General features: G+C 33.0%; 1 protein-coding gene across 3 annotated transcripts in view; it reads right to left on the reverse strand.

Annotated features, from left to right (window-relative positions):
• LOC132067610 (amino-acid permease BAT1 homolog) overlaps positions 1 to 22,659 on the reverse strand; it is a 26,819-nt gene extending 4,160 nt beyond the window's left edge. Inside the window, exons 1-8 of one of the 3 annotated variants that reach the window (XM_059460887.1) lie at positions 22,449 to 22,659; positions 19,939 to 20,199; positions 12,791 to 12,809; positions 12,457 to 12,676; positions 11,990 to 12,171; positions 11,122 to 11,411; positions 10,746 to 10,875; positions 9,676 to 10,193 (exon numbers count right to left, since the gene is read on the reverse strand). In XM_059460887.1, the coding sequence (XP_059316870.1) occupies positions 9,831 to 10,193; positions 10,746 to 10,875; positions 11,122 to 11,411; positions 11,990 to 12,171; positions 12,457 to 12,676; positions 12,791 to 12,809; positions 19,939 to 20,199; positions 22,449 to 22,573 (1,590 nt within the window). In that variant the 5' untranslated portion in view covers positions 22,574 to 22,659 and the 3' untranslated portion in view covers positions 9,676 to 9,830. Of the gene's footprint in view, positions 1 to 9,675; positions 10,194 to 10,745; positions 10,876 to 11,121; positions 11,412 to 11,989; positions 12,172 to 12,456; positions 12,677 to 12,790; positions 12,810 to 14,781; positions 15,043 to 15,573; positions 15,984 to 19,938; positions 20,200 to 22,448 lie in introns of those variants that run through there. The other 2 variants (XM_059460888.1, XM_059460889.1) reach the window with 2 other exon arrangements.
• Between the last annotated feature and the right edge of the window lie 216 nt (positions 22,660 to 22,875).

Genomic DNA, 22,875 nt, shown 5'->3' on the forward strand with positions numbered 1-22,875 from the left:
AATTCCTTCGGCGTTGTCGATTGTCCGGTCGATTCGTTTATATGAGCGGCTATTATTCGGCACTGCTTGGGGGCTTCGTGAACACGATTAGAGACGATCGGATATTTATTATGTTAGTCTTGTTGGCAGTCGTTCAGTTGGTTGGTTTAGCCATGTTGGCTACTTTCAGATATGTTCAGATTGTCTAAGTATTTCCGCATTATGATATTTCAGTGAGACTTTTAGTTAATCGTACGTGTTAGTTTTATTGTATAAATTAGTTATGTTTTGATATCACATGTTGATTCAAATGTCCCGGGCATTGGTTCGCCCTCGGTCACACGCAACAAAAGCACCGGTGCCGTGTTACGTCGGGCCGGTGTCGGGGCGTGACATATAAAGATGCAGAAAGATTCACACTAAACATGGAAAATGAGAATATCTACAAATATTTAAAAGTAGACATGACTTGTTTAGTGAGAGGTTGTACATATTAATATATTATAGTGTACACGTTCTTATCATGACATTTATATTTATGTACAGCCAATAGGAAATAGAAAACGGAAAATAATATTTTATCTTTGAGTTCGACCTTTAAGGTTCCTGGCGCTAAACTCATTGTACTTTTAAAATGGTGAGTTCAAATCTACTATTTATTGAAATTTTTGTGAGTTTCCGCATAAAAAAACTATACTACCCGTCGAACACTGGATTCTGATGAACCCAATGTTGAAGCACTAGACCCGCCCCCCATTGTAATTTCACCTTGCGCAACTTAAGTGCATGTTCAAATCTCACCATCTACTTTTTTACTAATAATAGTTTGTATTAAGACATAGCTTAGTGAAACAAAAATGTAGGCTACTAAAACTCTAAAGGAGTATTTCTCAAATGGTCATTCAACTTACTATAAATTTTTTCCCTTCAAAATTTAATAAACCAACTTTTGTCACTTTAAAATCACTGAACTTCTAACTAATTTCTTATAAAATAAGTCTGGGTCGGAATGCCAATTCAGCTAAAATGTCAATGCTCGCTTTCTACATCAGAAAGCCGAGTCCAGTGACGAATACATTAATCTACAAAATATGTATACAGTGTATAAAGTATACAAAATATACATATCTGTACATACCCATACACTCCCTATACAGCAGAGGTGTATAGGTAGTGTATACTTCGGCCATGTTTGATAAACGAGATGGCCGAAGGGTACATTCAGATAAGTTTCCGTAATTTCTATATGCATGATATAAGTCTCCGACAGTTGGTGTTCAATTGACACCCTTCATTGTGCGTGGCTGCGCCACTGGCCTACTCAAATAATATCCATTTAACAATCCCTAAAATTTTACCTAAAAACGTTTTTTTTACCTGTTAACAAATAATAAAAACATAAAACACCTAAGCACATGAAGAGATGAAGATTATGTTTGAGGCAATTTTATTTCGACGTTCTACGTCTCTATATTTTCTTTAAAAACCCGACTTTTATTGGTTTGGTGCGGTTTGTAGATTTAAAAACCCGACACAATTATGGTTTGATTTGGTATTTGAAAAATTCGAACCAACTCGATCCATGTACACCCTTAGATACTCCTATCCAATAGACTTGGAACATTTTTCTATCTTAATAATAATGAGGGACCCTAATAATAATAAAGTCAGGGGCTTGGGACTATATATTATAGCTCCATATTGGGTAGATCTATCTGTTTCATCTTCTAATCATTTATCTACCGTTCAATTAATCTATTGATTTAATTTTTTCTCAACTACCGATGCTTATACATATATATATCCTTGGCGCAGTGATTTCTCTAGGATTTGAGTCTCACCTAAAGATTTCATTTTTACTGGTGTATATATTATTATGCCTCATTCATGTAATGAGAAAGCTAAGAATGCAAAATTAGCAAAAGTTCACATGTATATAGGACGGATTATCATTTAATCTTATGAAACTAAGTGGGCGAGGAGAATCTTTTGTTAAAGTGTCTCTCTCTAGGAACAGGGTAAATATCTCAAAAGGTCACTGAACTTTGAGAAATTATGTAATAAAGTCATTGAACTTTGCTACATATCAATAAAATCACTCAACTTTGGCCTATTATCTCATAAAATCCCTCAACTACATATGTCATCAAAAAAATCTGACATGGCAATATTAATTAATTGTTTTATGTCATGTAGACGTGGACCCTACAATAAAATAAAATAAATCCATATCTTTATACCCACACCCACTCACCAACCCTTCATCCAAAACCCATTTTTCCCTTATCTATACCTTCTTCTCACTTTTTAACTTTTTAACTCCTTTTTGGTGAGAACATTTAGGGATTAAAGAAACAAAGAGAAGAAAAGTGGAGAGAGAACTAGGAAAGGGTTTTTTAGATGAAACCCTTGTGGGTCGGGTGAGTGGGTGTGGGTTTAAAGATATGGATTTATTTTATTTGATTGTGTGGCCCACATCTACATGGCATAAAATAATTAATTAATATTGCCATGTCATATTTTTTTGATGACATATGTAGTTGAGTGATTTTATTGATATGTAGGAAAATTCAATGACTTTACTATATAATTTCTCAAAGTTCAATGACCTTTTGAGATATTTACCCCTAGGAACATGGTCGATCAACCAGAAATGTTTATATTTGCGATTTTCTATATATCCACAGTTGTATATAATGCTCCAAAAGCGCAAGGGGTTCATCCGAATTTCATTCGTCGTAAAATTACATTGTACATAAAGTTTAAAATTAATTTTCATGTATATATAGTAGATGTTGAATCTCCCTAGCTTCTTCGTGCATTTACTTCTTATATTTTGAATGTCGGCGTTATTAGGGAAAAGTAAAGGGGCTTTGCTGTGTTTAGGAACCGTCTCCAAATTCGCTCCCTTATCCAGAGAAAATAAACTAAAAGTGAATTTGTCCGTTAACTGGAAATTACACTGGCAAAGTAACACATAACAAGGAGACAGTTTCTTCCTTTATCATCTTTGTATAAATCATAAATACTAGTGGTACCATTTGGTTGATATATAACTTTAATTAAAGGGAAAAGGTCAAAAATACCCCTCTACTTTGGAAAAAGGGCTAAAAATATCCTCCAAACTTATTTTGAATCAAAAATACCTCCCGCCTCCCAAAGGCTTTTCAAATATACCCTTGTTTCGACGGAAATTATCTCCCAAAATAACCCAAAATTATTTTTTAAACTAACAATCATTTTAAACCGACCCACCTAAATAATAACCCATAAGATCCCGTTATTCCCTCAATTCCCTCAAACTTCAAACCTACGTATTGGGCGAATAAGAGATTTTATGGGTTATTATTTAGTTGGGTCGGGTTAAATGGAGCAGGTTTAAAAAAGGATTTCGAGTTATTTTGGGATAATTTCTCGAAGACAGGTTATATTTAAAAACCTTGAGGACGGGAGGGGTATTTTTGACCCAAAATAAGTTCGGAGGATATTTTAAATTTTTTTCCAAAGTAAAGGGATATTTTTGACCCTTTTCCCTTAATTAAAGGGAAAATTAAATGAACGTGTGATAATGTTTGACCTCACATTCCAACAGCTTATGCAGTATTAAAATAATTTGGTCCTGTTCATAATTTTGAAGCCACCAAGTGATGAGAGTGACCAGTTATTTTTAAATACTACTCTATGTAGCCCGTAGTAATTGTTAGAATGTCCAAATCGTCTGTAAGAAGAAAAAATGATTACCACATTTAATTATTATTTGAAAAAGGTCATCTACCTCCGGTAGTGTTATACCACCAAGATGGCAGTGGGATAGTTGGATTCCTTCATCTATAATTACAGGTCTCAAGTTCAAGTTTTGAGACAGAATCACATCCAGAAATTTTTATATGAATTCCTAAAACAACCTCAAGTTAATACTACAATTACAATTAGCCATAGTAATTTGGTTTTAAGCTAAGTACTTTTGGATATTAAGTGAATATTCATCCTCGCCTAGGAATAGAATTTTTTTTGGACCCTGCACAGCTTAAATGGGTTTTGGGTATCATATGGTTAAACAAAGTAATGTTATTTGAAAAGGTAATGCTATACCACAAAGGGATGTCGTCGGTTGGATGGGATCGGATTCCTCCATGTTTAACTAGAGATCTAAGGTTCGAGTCCTGAAAATGTAAAAGAAAAATGAAAGGAAAGTGTTTCCTCCTTAAAAGACTACTCCTTTCTTTTTGTTTCATTGCTTGTTGTTTCATTTTAGTCCAATAATACTGCTTATCCTAGTGAATTTTGAAAACCTACTGTACCAGAAGCTTCTTGAGTCCTACATAGGACGAATTTGGATTAGTCAAATTAACGCATTCCGGATGCCGAATGATTAGCCAACAGGTCGGGATAAAGTGATTCATCATGCTCCGAATGATTAACCAACAGGTCGGGACAAAGTGATTCATCATGCTCAAACGTGAGCAGATCGCTCATTAGGAACGGTTTATAAATCAGCAAAGCTCCGTGACTTAGTTTGGAGGCTTGCATAACAAAGTTTGTTACATTAGCTCCAAAAGAATACTTCTTTTCACTCCCTTATCCAAAGAAAAACAAAATAAAATGAAGATGCCCATAAAGTGAATCTGTCCACAAAACTTGGAATTATACTAGCAATCATTAACACATAACAAGGAGACAATTTTCTTTCTTTGTCAGCTTTGAATAAATCATAAATACTAATGTTACCATCTGGCTGATAACTCAATTAAATGAACGTGTCATAATATTTGACCTCACATTCCAATAACTTATGCAGTATTATATTAATTTGGTTCTGTTCATAATCTTGAAGCCACCAAGTAATGAGAGTGACCAGTTATTTTTAAATACAATTCTATGTAGCAGGTAGTAATTGTTAGAATGTCCAAATCGTCTGTAAGAAGAAGAAAAATATGATTGACATATTTAATTATTATTTGAAAAAGGTCACCTACATCGGGTAATGGTATATCACCAAGATGTCAGTGGGATAGTTGGATTCCTTCATCTTTAATTACAGGTCTCTAGTTCGAGTTTTGAGACAGAGACGGATTCAATTTTTTCATGGGTTCTTATCTACAACAAACCTCAAGTTAATATTAAAGGTAATTTGGTTTACAATCAAGTATTTTTGGATATTAAATGAATATTCACCCTCGCTTACAAATAGAATTTTTTTTGGTAAGGAGTATTTCCCCCTTAAATGGACCCTACACAACTCAAATGGGTCCTGGATATCATATGGTTAAACAAAGTAATGTTATTTGAAAAGGTAATGATATACCACAAAGGGATCATGTGATCAGATGAATGGGATTCCTCCAATTTTAATTAGAGATTTAAGGTTCGAGTCCTGAAAATGTATAAACGAAAATGATAAGAAATGTTTCCTCCTTAAAAGAGTGCTTTTTTGTTTCATTGCTTTTTATTTCATCCAGTCCAATAAAATACCGCTTATATATTCTGGTGAATTTTGAAACCTACCGGACAAGAAGCTTCTTGTATCCTACCTGGGACAAATTTGGATTAGTTGGATTAATGAATTCCGGATGGTGCATGATTAACCAAAACATGTTATAAAAAATGAGTTACTTATTTAATTATTACTCCTTCCGTCCCAGTTTATGTGGTACTTATCGCTTTTCTAGAGTCAATTTGACTAAAATTTAATTTGAAGCTAAATTGGATTAGATTAACTCGATATTTTAATAATAAAAATTATATATTTGAAAACTACATGAAAAATACTATAAATTGCAACCTTTCTCATATCAATTTGATGAAAAAATGCATCTTAAAATGATACAAAGCTCATACAACAATCTCTAAGCAAAAAGTGCCACATAAATTGGGATAGAGGGAGTATTTGAAAATGTCATCACATCTGGAAATGTTATTTAAAAAAATGTAGGCTTACAACTGCTTATGATTCATCAGTTCCTATTATTTATATGCTAAAAGGGAAGCAAATAATGGATGAGGATTGCTCAAACTAGTGTACTTTGAGACTGTTTTAAGTATATGTTTGGTGACCTGTTTATTCATAAATGAGATAAGAATTTAAACCATGTTGTACATACAAGCTAAATATTCTTTCATTTATTGTTGAAGGAACCATAGAATTGAATTGAGTATAATTTAGATCAAGTTGATAGTTATTTTTAATCAAGAGCCAACCCAACGACGGACCCCGTTGTACTTGTACTACTACTAGAACATACCTAGTGAACCCATTGTACTTGTACTCTTGGAAGAACTATCCAAATTATGTGTCTTTTATAATAGCCTTTTAGTTTGATCAAGGACAAAGTTTAAGAAATTTTTTAATCTTGTGATTTTTTTTTATTTTTCTTTTGGTATTAAAAGCTTGTATTAGTCACCAATGAAGAATTCAAAACTCACCTAAGCTACAACACGATCAGTTGTTGCTATATGACTAATCTCTTAATACTCACTGGCAGCTATCAGAAAACAGAAGCTTGTCACTAAGGATTATTGAATCTTCTGATCTTAAATTAAAAGTGTGAATAACATGTGAAATATTGATGGAATCCGTCGAATTGACTTGTACTGAAAATTATGTCCACGGATTTAGACTTTCAGTCAAAAATCCCATACTTTTCAACGGCGTTCCGACGTGAACGTCTGTCAGAAATTCGCATCTTGTAGTGGTGAATAAGACACATAAATTGAATCGTGGACTAGTACTTTTAGAACAGAATAAGAATTAGGTTCAAAATAAATGATTTATACAAATACAAAGCTTGAACCAAAGCTACTGACTTTTATCGAATCCGTAATTGATAGTGTAGATCCGCCCCTGACAATTATCACTCGTTACTCTTAGAAGAATTTGCCCAAATATGTAGTTTTCGATCTAGAGAATAATGTAGTTTTTAGAGGTGCTATTAGACCCCAAAACGTGAAAAACACTTAAAATATAGTTTTAGCACCTAACGTTCTTCACATAACAGTGTACGATATAGATGTATTTCATCATGTGTCACCGAATTGAACCTTGTTTATTTGATAATAAAGTCATCAAATTAATTTTATCACATTAAAATAATTTAAATTTCACAAATAATAAAATGATAAAACTATTTTTTATCAAGATGCTAAAAGCCAAAAAATAATATTGGATGACGATTGCTAAAACTAGTTGACCTTAGGGCTTAACAAAATTGTCACATTCTACATTTTACTGAAATGGAATAAGGTTTTTTTTTTTTCCAAAAAATAATATTGGATGACGATTGCTAAAACTAGTTGACCTTAGGCCTTACCAAAATTGTCACATTCTACATTTTACTGAAATGGAATAAGTTTTTTTTTTTTCCAAAAAATAATATTGGATGACGATTGCTAAAACTAGTTGACCTTAGGCCTTAACAAAATTGTCACATTCTACATTTTACTGAAATGGAATAAGTTTTTTTTTTTTCTTTTTGCTTTATGATGTCTGGTAACATGTTTCTTTCGAATGAACCGTTAGATAAGAAAGCCACCAAATAAATTAAGGAGATGAAAGTGTAATTTTTTTTAACGAATAAGATGTACATAGCCAAAAAACAAAAACAAAAAAAACCATACGTTAGGGCTATAAATTGCAAAAGACTCTCTACTTTTTCTATCCTCATCAGTACTCGTCATTTCCTTCTCCTTTAGTCAAATAAAATCAGAAACATCACTCCTCTATGACTAATTAAAGTCATTTTTCTTATAATCATTTTAGTTTTTAAATTCATAGTATAAGTTGACAACTAATACTTAGACGTTATCGTAATCTTTAATCTTCAAAAGTTTCAGAAGAACGCTAGCTCTCTGGTTTGCTAATTTTATTAGTAAACTTAAATATATAGTTTGTCTAAAAAATACCTCTCACTTACCAAAACCATGCTTAAGTTATTACATGCTGCCAAGAAGAAGCTGGTTGATAATTAGAAACTTGCAAATTTTATATGTATTAGGTGTTATGTATGTCATTGAAAGAGAATAATTTATTTTGAGTTATGTAATAGATTTTAAATATTAAGAAGTAAGATTCAACTGCTATTGGATTTAGTTATATGGTGTCAATATTTAAATCCATATTACTGACATCATGACATATCTTGTGACATATAGATTCTTTATTTATTTTGTTATGTAGAGTCATGTTAACGAAGATATTTTGCTCAGACCATATAATATATAATTTTTCCATTCTCTCTTATTCTTAGCATTGTCCTTACGACTAATGATTAGACATAAATTAAATAATTTATTTCTATTGTAAGCGCTCTTTATTTGAAGAAAATGGGAACAAATGCGCTTGATAAATGGAAAATGCATGCAGAAAATTTTGTTTCTTCACTCTCGATCCGCCAATACGACTTGATGAAGACATTATTATCACACCATGAGGTGTGATAGAATAGATGAAATTACGTCAGTCTTAATCAGATGCCGGTTCGAAGAGAATGAAGAAACTTTTGGTTGGGACGCTTCCCCCTTTATAGGCCTTATACGACGCAAATACAAATGTTGGCGAATTTTGAATACCACATAATTATGCACAAAAGAGGGCTAAGATTTTGCGTAGTTAGTTGAAGCAACTTATTTATTTTATTCCATTTTATCAATGGTTTAATAATTGTTTCTCTTTTTCTTATTATTTGCTTGTGTAGTGTAATAGGTAGTTTTGTTTTCACGCCTTTAACTAAATGTAGCGTATAAAGTAAACTTAGATCATATAGGTAATCGCATTTAATTTTTAATACGAAGCTTAAGAGATACCTGACACTTTCTCCATGGTCAGATGAACTTTCTATCTTAGAATTTTTAGTTGCAAAAGAATGGGATAAGCCGAATTTGAAATAGTTATTTAAAAATAAAATAAATTAGAATTTTCAAAAGAATTAGTTAGTCAGCCTAACACGCTTAACCCATTTATTTCTTTTTTGTTAGGTGTCTAAATCATAATGCTCTTAAATTGCCAACTCGTCGCGTTTAAAAGCCTTTACATTTTCTGTTTATATTTTGGAAATAATTTTTCTACATCATTTTTGTGGTGTGCGACAATGAAAGACACACAAAAGGGAAATACAAAAAATGTGAAAGAGCATAACGAAAAATTAAAGCTGGAACATATAGAGAAGGAAGAAGCAGAGTACCAAAAAAAGAAGTAATCACTTTTTAGCTCATGTAATTGAAAATTGCAGAGTCATATATAGTTTCAAATTTCATTGGTAAAATTCCACGAATTGTCACGGAGTTTCACCTATGAAAGTTGAAACTCTATGACAATGGTTATTTTCCAAAAATAGGGTTAAAAAGTGGCCAGCCGGCAGTATTTCTACCAGACAATTGACACTTCAATAGCAGAGCCCAGCTGAATTTGGTAGGCCCAAAACATTTCGGCCCAAAGAAAAAAAATGCAAATCATCCAATGAAAAAAAAAAAAAAAAAAAAAATATATATATATATATATATATATATATCTGCTTTCACTAAAAAACCTGACGAAATGGTTTCATCCTTAATCTTCATTAAAAAAAAAAAAAAAAAAAAAAAAACACGCGCACACACACACAATGAAAAGAAAAATATAGAGAATGTAGAGAGTACGGGTCAACGTAAAACATGAGTTTTGATTTCATGCGAACTCAGTAGCTTTAGCTCAGACGCTGTATGTGTTTTTAAGAGATTTACTAAGTAGAAATAAAATGAGTTGTCGTAAAACCCTGCTCTCGAATTCATAATGTCCAAATCTTGAATCAATCTTGAATCTGCCTATGCTAGAGATTCTCATACACATCAATATTGTCTAATTACAAAGAATTATAGTTTTATGCTTCCTCACTAGAGTTACCTATATTGGTAATAGGACCTTTAAACCAATGCCTAGCACTGAAAATCCATGAAGAAACAACAAGAATGAGAAGGCCACCTACCGCAACGGGAGTATAGTTGAGAGTTTGATCTGTGATAGGGTAGGCAACAGGCAAAGAGAAGAGTACTGAGATGAGTGCAACCCAAAATATTGCAACCCAACCTACAACAATCCCATAGCTTCCCAAGTTAAAAGGACCTGGAATGAAAGATTTCCGAGCTAGAGTCACCCGAAACAGGATTGGAAGGGCATACGCAATATAGAGCCCGATTGTTGCTATTGATGTCATGGCTTGAAATGCCACCAAGCTTCCGAGAGACTACAATTCAAATAGACAGAAAAAAGGAAGTTTATTAGTAACAAGGAAGGGCAGGAAACAAACTAACTAACTGAATCAAGAAAGCATATTAAGCAATCAATAGCGTTAATTCTGGTATGAATCGAATGAGAAAATGACAAATATGGTCCCTTATGTTTGAGGATAGGTTCAAAATAGTCTCTTAAGTATGCACTTAACAGTTTTGATCCTTTATGTTTGCTAAAAGTTAAAACACTTTTAGTCTCCGTAATATATTTACCAAATTTTTTGTCCTTCTTTTTCATAGTTCTCGTCAAATCTAACAGACAGTTCGATAAAAATATTTGACGGAAGCTAAAAGTGTTAGCTTTTGGTAAAATATAAGAACCAAGATTTAAGTGCATATTAAGGAACTATTTTGAACCTATACTCAAACATTAAGGGATCATTTTTGTCAATTTCTCTGAATCGTTTGTTCTTATTTTACTTGTTTTTCTGTTTGGATGGTGTTGCAGGTGGACAGGTAGGTTTGGTGTGGTGTTTTTATGATGCGAAAATATGAAAATCTTGTACCGTCAATGCCATGCAAAATGCTATAAAGGACGACGTCCAGACTGCATTTAGCGGAACCTCTTGCTTGTTTACTTTATGCCAGAACGACGAGTATGGCATCGCTCCGTCTCTGGAGAATGCATAAGCCATCCTGCAAAAGATATTTTCATCAGTGGCTCTTCTAAAGAATCTTAATTTACACAACTACCAAAAAAAAATGGAATTAGCTTTGAACTTCGTCGCTAATCTGTCACTAAATTGCTCGCAGCTAATAGAATTTTTTGATAATCCGTCACTAAATAGGATTAGCGACAGATTTTGTTGTTTAGCAACAGATTTGTCCGTCCAATCCTGCTTTTTAGTAGTGCAAGGAGAATCTCTGATCAAGCATATTTACCTGGAGTTGCTAGTTAGTGAGCTCATGCCACAAAAGAATACGGCAACAGCAATTACACCTAAGCAAATAATTCCACCAACACCACTTCCATATCTACTCTTGAATACATCATAAAAGATTTGAGCAATAGCATAGCCGCCAGAATCATTGTTTTTATTCAACAGATGTGGAATATCTGTAACTGCAAAGGTTATACCAAGTATGTAAGCCCAGCCAGCAAGAACTGATATGCCAATCGCACTTACAATTCCTTTTGGCCCATTCGTATCTGCATTTTTCGTTTCTTCTGTCTGCAGAACAAAGTCAGTGGATAAGAACAAAATAAAAATTTACCTGCAATCACTTTGAACCAGAAGTTCCTAAGTTTAATTAGGTCAAAAGAGGAAATTACAAATTCATCGCATTATTTTCAATTTGGAGGGCCTCAGTAAAAAGAGTTAACTGCAAAATAAGCTCAAACCATGTCCTCCAGACAACATACTCTAAAAAGTTATAGGAAAACTATTAGGCTTGCAAAGTAAGAGCAGAAATTTTCACCATTGTCCCTTTCTCGGACAGTTGTTTAGTAAATGACCTCCTTTTTATTTCTCCTGCAACTTATGGACCTTTTAGACCACGTGGTCTAAAGATCCCTTTTGAGCAAACTGGAGTTCTTATGAGAAAACGTTAGACCACAGTGTAAACTTTTGTAAGCTATTGCAAACATTAGATGGCAGTCTAATATTCGACCGAGTCCAATGTTGTCCGGAAGGGTAAATTCCTAAGGGCTATATTGCACAACTTCTAAAAATAGGAAGAAAATCTAAATGGTAGCCTAAAAAAAGGACATTTGCGTAAATGAGCCAGCGTAAAAGTAAGCAGAACTCACCATATGGGCAGAAGCGTCATAACCTGTCAACGTATACTGGCTCATAAGAAGTCCCAAGACGAATATATATAGGTTATTGTTGATTCCATCTCCATTCTCAGTATTGAAATTAGTAAACACAAATTCAGCGCTGGCTCTTTTTGTTGCGACAATTGGGATCAAAATCATAAGAAGAAAGACACCTGTAATCATTAACTCAGAGTTGAGCAAACGCACAATTCCATTATTATGAGGTCGAACAGAGAAAAAGGAAAATTTTATTATGTGTCTCACACAACTGACAGGAGTTATGTGAGCTTACTTTTTGTCTCACAAACAAGTGGACCCAAATCTCACACTTTAGGGTCCACAAATTTGGGTCCACCTTTTTTGTGAGATAAAAAGAAGTCTCACACAACTAATGTCAGTTGTGTGAGTCACAAAATATAGTTATTTATTTATTGAGAAAAAGGCGTAATTAAATGTACCTACAACATTCCATGCAGCAGCTAGTTGTCCAATGAGGGACAACCATGAGATCGGAAGACTGTTTAATATAGCATGTAAAAGCAGAATTCCACCGTGAAGGGCGATAACCACATATTTGGAGGCCTGATATCCACCTCCATTTAATCCACCAGTGCTAAGGAGAATTATTACCTGAACTAACTGTGCCAATGAAAAATCTACACTTGCTGTGACAGCCCACTGCAATCAGATTTTCCGTTTTTTATTAGAGTTGTTTTATTTGGTGAAGCAGCTAAACACCAGTTAGACACTAATAATTGTGAATGGTTATATATGAGTAATTCTTCACGATACCTGACCAACAATGTTGAACCTGCAATTTAAAAATGAAAGAAATTTTACTGAGAAGGAAGCAATATGAATATAGAAGCCATCATTTTTGTCAATAAATAACTTATGACTAAGCTAACAGAAGAGTGTACTATATATGCTGATGATTCAGAGAAACAGAGTAAAGCATAATATGAATAATGTCATATTCCATTAAGTTTAACGTTGAAAGTCGGTAGATGACAAAAGGTACCAATAAAGAATTAAAAAGAGGTCAGCATCCCAGAGGTTTCAATATTTCATTTTTCTTTTGTGTGTGTTTCCTGCTGTTTTACTTTCTCTTTTGTCACTCTAGCCAACAAATCCTTTAATTGTGCATTTCTCACAGTACAGATTGCAGAACAACAGTGTTTTGCTGAAATCAAGCATAACTATGGATTGGGTAATTGTCTCCAAAAATGCAAAGCAGACTAATCAAATCAGCAATCAACTAATCAATCAAATATGCCTTGAACCCAAACTAGCTGGGGGTCAACAACATGAAACCTCCTGTATCTATGTATTTGGCTCCATTTGCACCCATTTCATTCCAATACATGGAGGGTTCATTACTATGAGGTTATATTATAATTTGACTACCTTAACGTTGATCGTCAACCTACCACAATGGTCCTCCTTTATCCGCACTAGGACCAGTCATGTGGAGGTAAATACAAGTTCACATACTTGTAAGATTAAAAAATCACGCTAAAGCAAAAAGCTTGACCTTCAATCAACACAAAAAGCTTGTCCAGAGTGGAATGCCAGTCCCATGCTGGAATTTTTTTTGCTTTGATAACTGAGAACCCCGAGAGCTAGTGGTGCACAGTTCGAAACTCGTTTAGATAATGGGCTCGTGATTGATTAACACTAAGAATAGTTGTAGGGCAGTTAAATTATGCGCTGCTAAACTGTAAGGAGACAAACAAGTTAAGAACTTCACAGCCTGAACTGCTACGAAAACTTGCAACTTGATCTCCTCCACGTTGTGCTAACGCCAGATAAACTCTCCTCTATAAACTAGACGATGTCAAGATATGAACAAGCCGAATGCAACGAGAACTTAGAAAGTTCAAGAACTGAACAGAGAAAGGGAGAAAATGGCATGAAACTTTTAGAAAAATAGAAAAGTGGAACTGATGAACAAACGCTTTGCTGTGAAAGATCATTGTCCTTAAAGAGATATTACTAATATACGTTTAGGGGATTAAAAGCAATTCCCTTCCCAATTCAACAAAGTCTCGTCATACTACAAATTGAGATTCGCTACTTCAGGGAGTCGTTGCATTTATAGAACTGGAGAAATGACTTCTCTGAAAGTCATTCTCTTTCACAAACAGATGATATGAATGTTCGGTCCACGAGTTTGGCAGAATCCAGTAGCTTTGATCTAGATCCTATATTTGTGTTTAAGTATCCACTTAATGCGTATAAATAATTTATTCAAAACCCAATAATCTATCTTTCCTACAATCCAGAACTCAACAACAACAACGTACCCAATGTAATTCCACAAGTGGAGTCTAGGGAGAGTAGAGTGTACGCCAACCTTACCCCTACCTTGGGAGGTACAGAGGTTGTTTTCCATAGACCCTCGGCTCAGGGAAAAGCATAATAAAGCAGTACGAAAAAGAAATATGGAAGTGAAGAGTCCATGGCAAAAAAAATAAAGAAAGCATGACAAAGTATGTGGAAAAAAAGAAAAAAGAAAAAAACACAGTAACTACGACAAAGTAGTCAGCTAATCGAAATACGAGAAACAACAGAACGTAACAGAAATTGAAGGACGAGGAACTACGAGAGTAATACTAGTACTACTGGTATGAAGTTAGAAGCTAGGCAACGGACAACTACCAACTAACTTTCGACCCTAACTCCGGTTCTGACTGTTCTGATACATATAAACTTCAAAAAGTACAAACTAACTCAACAGAAACAGTGCAAAGACCAAAACAAGAAAAGCAAAAAAAGATTACCAGCCAGTGATCCAAGAAGCAAAAGGTGCCCAATTTGGACCAGCAAGCTTAGCACTCCAATAATAAAGACCTCCAGAAGTAGGATAAGATGAACAAATCTCAGCCATTGACATTCCAACAAACAATGTGAATGCACCAGCAATTAACCACCCATAAACATAAGAAACAGGGCCGCCATAATTCAAACCAGTACCCATTAATGTGTTAACACCAGTAAGCACTGATATAATAGAAAACGAAAACGCAAAATTTGATAACACCCTGCAACAACAAAATCCCAAGAACCCAAAAAACCCATTAAGGAAATTTAAAAAAAAAAAAAAAATCAAATTCTTTTAATTCCTCTATCCCAATTTACGTGATACAGTTCGGACTTAGAGAGTCAAACTTTTTTTATTTTAACCGTGAATTCAGACATACAAAAAAATAATTTACATATTTAGAAACTATATAAAAAAGTAATATTAAGTCACAACAACAACAACAATAACAACATAACCAATATGATTTCACCAAGTGGGGTCTGAAGATGATAGAATATACGTTAACCTTATCTCTACGTACCTTATAAAGGTAGACAGGTTGTTCCGATAGACTCTCCACTAGTAAAGATAAAAAGGCAACAGTAATATAAAGCACTTAAGTTACAATAATTAATAGTTTAAAATATTTAAAGAATATACGAATAAATTGTATCAAAAATTTCTTGTTTGATGGAAATTCGAACTGTATCTCGTAAATTGGGACAGATGTAGTAGTTTTTTGGAAGAAATAAGGAAGTGGGGTATTTACGAAAGGTCTCGTTTGAGTTCTTGTTTATATCCTAGCTCATGTAGTCTTGCATGGCCTGTATCAATTTGTTCTTCAAAACCCATTCTTGATTTTTTTTTTTTCTCTGCAACTTTGCCTTCTTTGAATTCCTTTTTGTTCTTCAGTTTAGGAATTCTGTAAAATTGGTTGGGTTTTACACTCACATGGGAAATGAGAAGTTTGCAAATGATTGGTTGTTTATTTGTATTTTAATGCGTTTTTTTGTGTGAACTGAAAAGAGCAGAGTATGGTCAAAGAAGGCAATTGGAAAGTGTGATAAAAATAGGAAAAGACTTGAGCACCTTGCGTTATTTTTGGACACCATGTTGACAACGGAGACTCGTGGTGTATACTATTTTTATTGGATTTGTGTGAACTCATAATTGTAAGATGGGAAAAACTGAATTATTGGAAGTTTGGATTTTGTACAGATATGAATATTCTCAAGTCCTAGCTGTCTTTAATTCAAAGAATAAAGCATAAATAAATAATTTTCTCCGTTTCAATTTTTGTGATATTATTTTACTGCCCTGTTGAGTAAATCACGTATCACTTAATACGGAGGACTTTTCTTTTTCTTTCGGACCACAATCTTGACCTCCGATCGAGCTACGAACACAAGTAGATAGGCGGTTACGTGGGAGAAAATTGGTTGGGCCTGTTTTTTGAGTCAATTTTAGATCGCTCATTGCTGCTATTGGTGCGAGTTGTAAGAAATCTTGTTCTCAAGTCAAACTGGGGCATCATTTCATTCTCGTAACGGGAATGAGCAGTGCAAAATTTAAAAGATTTTATTTTGTAACCTATAACCAATGATATTTTAGTTATATAATGATTTTCATAAGTGATTCGTACAAAATAACATAGGGGATACATAAATATTATATATGATATCTTTGTAGAGTAACTTTTCCATAGGAGATTATTTCCTCTGTATTTTTAAATATATCATAACATTTGTGTGTTTATAAAATTATTGAAACTTCCGATTTTAAATATATCATTACTTTTTTGGGGAAGTAAAAATTTTCATCAAAAAGTAAAATACAAAGTTTAAGTAAAATTAATTTTAAATATAGAAACGTATCATTCTTTCTTGCCCGAACTAAAAGGAAAATGTTAGACACATAAACAAAAACAGAAAAATTAATAAATACATACTTGATACTACAAACAAGTAAATTAAAAGACTCTCTAGGATAGATAAAGATTTGTTGCATTTCCACCAGTAGATATATTTTATTAATTTCATTTGAAATAATGCACAAGTTACCAATATTCGGGTTGTTGGCATGTGGGAAAAGTCAAGAGTGACTGTATGTACTACTGTTTCTCACTTGACAAATTTTCCCTCTATTTCAATTTATGTGAACCTATTTCCTTTTTAATCTATGTCAAAATGAATGACCTCTTTCCTAATTTAGAAATAAATTCACTTTATGAAATGATTTACAGCCACACAAATATTTAAGACTTATTTTGAACCAGAAGTTTCAAAGTCTTTACGCTTTCTTAAATGTCGTGCCCAGTTAAATAAGTTTACATAAATTGAAACGGCACGTGCAAAGGGAGTATATTTTTTTTTTCAACGGCACGTGCAAAATTGTCAGATCCAATACAATGGAATTCCAAAGATTCCTACACAATTACTTACCGAACTCCCTTTTTTTTTTCTTTTTTTTTTCTTTTTTTTTTTTTTGTTCATAATGGAGTTTTATTATGAAATCAACCGAAAGAAACGAGATTTAAACAAGTTCATTACTGTTTTCAGTGTTTGAATTTCTTAAATGATGAAAAACATGTATTTAACATTAAAAAGGAAGAAATGACTTTTTTCAATTACGTGCGACAGTTATCTTCTTCTACAAAAATATTCCAACTCTTACTATATCACTAATTACAAAAATATATTATTTTCTTTTCTTTTTTCCTCAAAGAAACAGTGAAATTCCACAATGAATAAAACTTTAAATTGCTAAATTAATTAGTGCGGTTAAAACATTAAGTATGCTCTTTATCTTAGTAACAATTCTCACAATATAGATGTTGCTTTTTTTAGTTAGTTGAAGAAAATTCAATCATCTGACTTTAGTACTCCTAATAATAGCTTCCATAAAGTCAATATTTCATGTACTAACAAAAATAAAGTCAATACTTCATGTCATTCTACTTTTGGATAGACCTAAAATTGGGATCTGATATACAGTAGGCCACGTTTTTTATACCCTTCTTAACTTGATGAAGACTTTTGAAGTAGTTTTTGGTTTTGTTAGTTATACCTGAAGTACAAATTTTTCTATAATTGAGTAGTCCCACAAAGTTACTCAGAAAAATTAAATTATATTTCAACTAAAATACAAATTATAATGTACCCTAATTATATTACATAACTGAAACAGATGAAGTATTAGTCATTATTTAGGTAGGGGAGAACTTAAGATTGGTTATGCGTGTTTTACTAAAACTAATCATTTTTTACTCAAATTATGTACATACAAGCTAAAAAATAGTATATAAGGTTAAAATTCTTTTCAAGTCTTTTTTTAATTTCTTTTCACAGTTCCCTTACATGGGTATCTTTCCACTCCCTTCTCCCAAATAAACAAAAGTAAAAATAAAATTAATAATAAAAGTTGCAACGAAGTACTTAGTCAAAGTAATTTAATTCGTTAGGTAGGAAATGCCCTAAATGAATATTGTCCATAAACTTGGAGCTAGAAAAACGAGGACTGACAAAGTTATTTATTCATTACTGAATAAATAATAGTACTGGTGGTACCATCTGTGGTAGATATTTTAAATGAATGAACCATAACTAAGTGCACTTTTATGATATGATAGAGATATTATTTTTGGTTTCTCTTGGATGTCCGATATTCATATTGAAGTTTCGATTCAATTCATATTGAATAAGGTCCAATAAAGAAGAAAGCATTTTCTATCAAGACTTTCTTCATACGAGTGACTCGAACTTCAGACTCATAATTAAATGTGGATGGATCAACATATACCCACATAGACAACGCTCTGAACACGAAAGTGTGTAGTTTCTCCGCTTCTCCGATGTTAAGTCACAAACAACGCCTCGGAAATCACGAATGAGCCACTTACAAAAAAAACTTGCACGTGTGATTTTGACGGGATAATCTAAAAACCAAAGAAAATATGTCCACCATCCAAACTCGTCTAAACTAATCTATTCCGTTGGTCCTTTTGTAGTTTTTGTACAACAAAAAAGATGAGAAACCAATCGTCACATACCAAGTATTTAGCAAACAGCAATGGCATTAATTGTTTACTTTAAAAGGTCATTGTCATCATATATTATGATTTATGTGAAAGTTATTTATTGTCGATTCTACATTGTTAATGGGAATTATATGTGCTTTATGATATTGTTAGTAACCTGTCCTTTCTGACCCATCTTTAAGATGAGACAGCAACCAATTTAAATATGTGATCACACTTCACACGTCAAAAAGAAAAACTATTTAATTAAAAAAATTAAGTAATCTTACGTTTGTCCAATATAGTAGATAATTTAGATTTAAGTTGATAAGTGTGAACCTATAATACAACAATTCCTAGACAAAAGAGTGAAGCCCACCACACTATTCTTGCAAATATGGTCCAATAAGTTGGAATTTTTGCAGAACCCTTAAAACAGCTTCTTTCGTTTTCTTTTCTTTTTTATCATATGGTATCCGGAAACTTATAAAATTCACAAACAATCACTTTTCAGTTCTTATAATTAAAAAATTAGCCATTATTATGATATTTCAAATTTCAAAGGTGAAATTATAAGATAAATTTGAAACTCATGATAGTGACTAATTTTCAATTACAAGGCCGAAAAGTGGCTAGCTAGCGCATGCTATTACTACTTCAAAGCTCAACAACATATCCAGTGTAATCTCACAAGTGTTGTTTGAGGAGTGTGGTGTGTACACAACCTTACCCCTACCTTTTAAGGGTAGAGAGGTTGTTTCCGGTAGACTCTCAGCTCAAGTATTACTACTTCGAAACCCACTAGCCCAATATCCTGGAATTCACCTCTGAAACATATAAGCTTCATGACAATAACTATTTTTCAATTACAGGATTTGAAAATGGTTATTTGTGGATTTCACCCCTAAAATTAAAGAACAACTACTACTATTACTATGCATCAGTCTCAAATAAATTGAGATCGACTATATAAATTCTCACTTCTTCATTGAAACACATTTCATATCATCATCATACTAAATAAAGTATAAGAAAATACAAAATGTGAATAAGCATAAAGGAATTAACAAAAAAAAAAATGGAACAACTAGGGAGGAGAAGAAAGGGAAGGGAACATACCAGCCAGTAATCCAAGCAGCAAATGGGCCAAATTTGTTTCCAGCCAATTTAGCACTCCAATAGTAAAGCCCAGCTGAAGTTGGATAAGCTGAACATATTTCAGCCATAGCAAGGCCCACAATAATTGTCATTAAACCAACTACAGGCCATCCACAAACAATGGTTACAGGCCCACCAAAAGTTAAGGCCTGATTGTACAATGTAGATATGCCAGTTAGAACTGACACAATGGAGAATGTAAGTGAGAAGTTGGCAATGAACCTGTTTAAACAGCACAAAACAAAAAGAGTGAGTTTCTTTTTCTTGGGATCAAATTTTTCCGAGCCGGTATATATAGATTACACACTAATTATACACGATCATACACATATTATACATGGATTATACATATGTTATACAAGCTCCAGCTATTTTTAGATTAATATTACTTCTCTTCTTTTTTTGAGGGCGGAGGAGGGAGCGCAAAAGTATATTCTATTTTCCGCTTGAACTATATATGCGCATCCAGAGGCTAAAACATTTACATTTATAACGTTGGACTATAAGTTAAATTCCATGCAAAAGATAAAGAAGAATTTCCTAGTGATTGAAGAGTTTGAGTTAGAATACTATGGACCAAAGGCGAGATTAGTTATCTAAGATTTAATTGGCAGGCACACTTATAGCTTTTTTGGCCAAGCTTCTAAAATCAGATTATTTTGAAAAGTGCGTCAAAGTGCCTTTCAAGAAAATACTTTTAGGAAAAAACAGTTTGTGTTTGGCCAATTAATTTCAAAAGAACTTTTGAGCAGCAATTAGTGTTTGGCCAAGCTTTTAAAAAGTGCTTTTAAGTGTATTTTTCTCAAAAGTGCTTTTCAAAAAAGTACTTTTGGGCAAAAACATTTTTTTTTTTTAGCTTATGAAAAATTGTTTCTCCTACTCCCCAGAAACACTTATTTTCTTCCAAAAGCTTAGCCAAACATCTCACTTTTTTCAAAATAAGCACTTAATGAAAAAATAAGTACTTTTGGAGAAAAAAAACTTGGCCAAACAGGCTATTATCCCGTATTTTTCTTGGTAGAAGGGAAAAAGTATTTTGTGACCAATTAAACGAGGTGTACACTCAAGCTGAGCAGGATTCGCTCAACACCAAATAAAGCAAAATTATATAGAAGAACCACCTAGCAATTGAAGTGTTAGCGGAAAAACACTGTGAACCAAAATTGGAATTCAAACAAAAGGCAACACTACGTGAATTCATATATCTACTTAAGATTTAATTGGTGGACTGAATTACCTTATCTATTCAGACCTTTCTTTAATGCATCATCATATAACAACATGTAAACACCTCTCTATAACGATTTTTTTGGAACTGATTTTTTATGTTATATTTACCTCTATAACATTTTTTTTACTTATAACAGTAACTATCATTTTATAACTGTACGTTCTTTGTACAATTAACCCCTCTATAACAACTATCTTTTTTCTTTGATAATATAACGATTAATCATCTTTATAGAAATAAAATTTCTAATATTGTCAATAATAGGTTTAGAAATTAGTTATGACAAAGGATGTTATATGAAAATATACTTCCATAATTAAAAGATATTTTTCCGTTATACAAATTGTCATTAAGCTTGAGATTTGATAATTAAAACAGAAAAATTAGATTTTATGCATCTTTTTTGCCTCTAACAGCGAAATATTATTTAAATCTCACTGTTGTTATAGGTATATAATAACCAATCGCTATAGCAGCCAAAAAATTTCGGACCAACGATGTTGTTATAGAGAGGTTTTGACTGTATATATAGTGGGGTAACAAGTGCTTTGTAGGTTAGTTAAGGTGCATGCGAGCTGAATTTGATTGACCCGTTACTAAATAAAGCAAAAAATAAAGAAAGATTAGATTACATTTTGCTCTCTATTTAATGGTTTACATTTTCATCTTAGTCCCTAAAAATTAGATTTGTCCCCACTTACCCTCAAGTCCCAAAAGTCATGCCAGAAGAACTTCTTTCTGTTTGAACAACTAAATATCTACCTGCCCTTTCATTGTCAGCCCTTTTTTCCCTTTCCTTCTTTTCTTGCTTCGGTTATCTTTCTCCAAAGGAAAAAGAGAGAAACACACACACTCAATCTAGTTTTTAAGATCTGGTAAATCTGAATTGGCTGGCTCTGACATTATGATAAGAAAATAAATAGTACTAATTTAATTCAACCTCAAAACTAACTCAAGCGGAAAAAACCTGTCCAAAATCATATAAAGAGAAAATGATTCAAGCCCCAACCAATGTGGGACTTGACATAATAAGACCACTTCTTTAGATCATCAACAACAGCAATATAACATCCTAGTGTATCTTACAAGTGAGGTTTGGGTAGAATAGAATGTACACAAACATTACTCCTACTTTTTTAAATCATCGACTCTAAATTATGGATACGCCTCCAATAAAAATGTAAAAGAACAAAAAACCATGAAAAGGAAAAGATGAATATCAGAAAAGTAATGAACTTACGAGAGACCACGATAGAGTTCTTGCTTGTAACCCAATCCTCTGAGAGTACGAGAATCATCATCATGATCATTAAGTGGATGATAAGAACCAGTTGATACTGAGGCTTCTGCTTCCATATTTCTCATATTCTTTGCTTTATTTAGTTTCTTGAACTAATCACCCCGCTCAACACTTTGTTTTGCTGATATTAATGTTCACATATATAGGTGATAGGTACCTCTCAAAGTATATAACTTATCAACTACGTATCTTTCTATGACAATATATGGATATTCAAAATTTATTGATCCAACTAATTTAGATTCAAGCTGAGTAGGGTCTATTAAAGGTGGATGTGCTTCCTACCTAGACTTTCTCTTTACCACATCTCGAGCCCGAGACTTTTTTGGTTAAGGATGGGGAAATTTCATTCATCCCGTCCTTTTGA

This window comes from Lycium ferocissimum, chromosome 8, assembly GCF_029784015.1.
Source record: "Lycium ferocissimum isolate CSIRO_LF1 chromosome 8, AGI_CSIRO_Lferr_CH_V1, whole genome shotgun sequence".
In the NCBI taxonomy this organism is placed as follows: Eukaryota; Viridiplantae; Streptophyta; class Magnoliopsida; order Solanales; family Solanaceae; genus Lycium; species Lycium ferocissimum.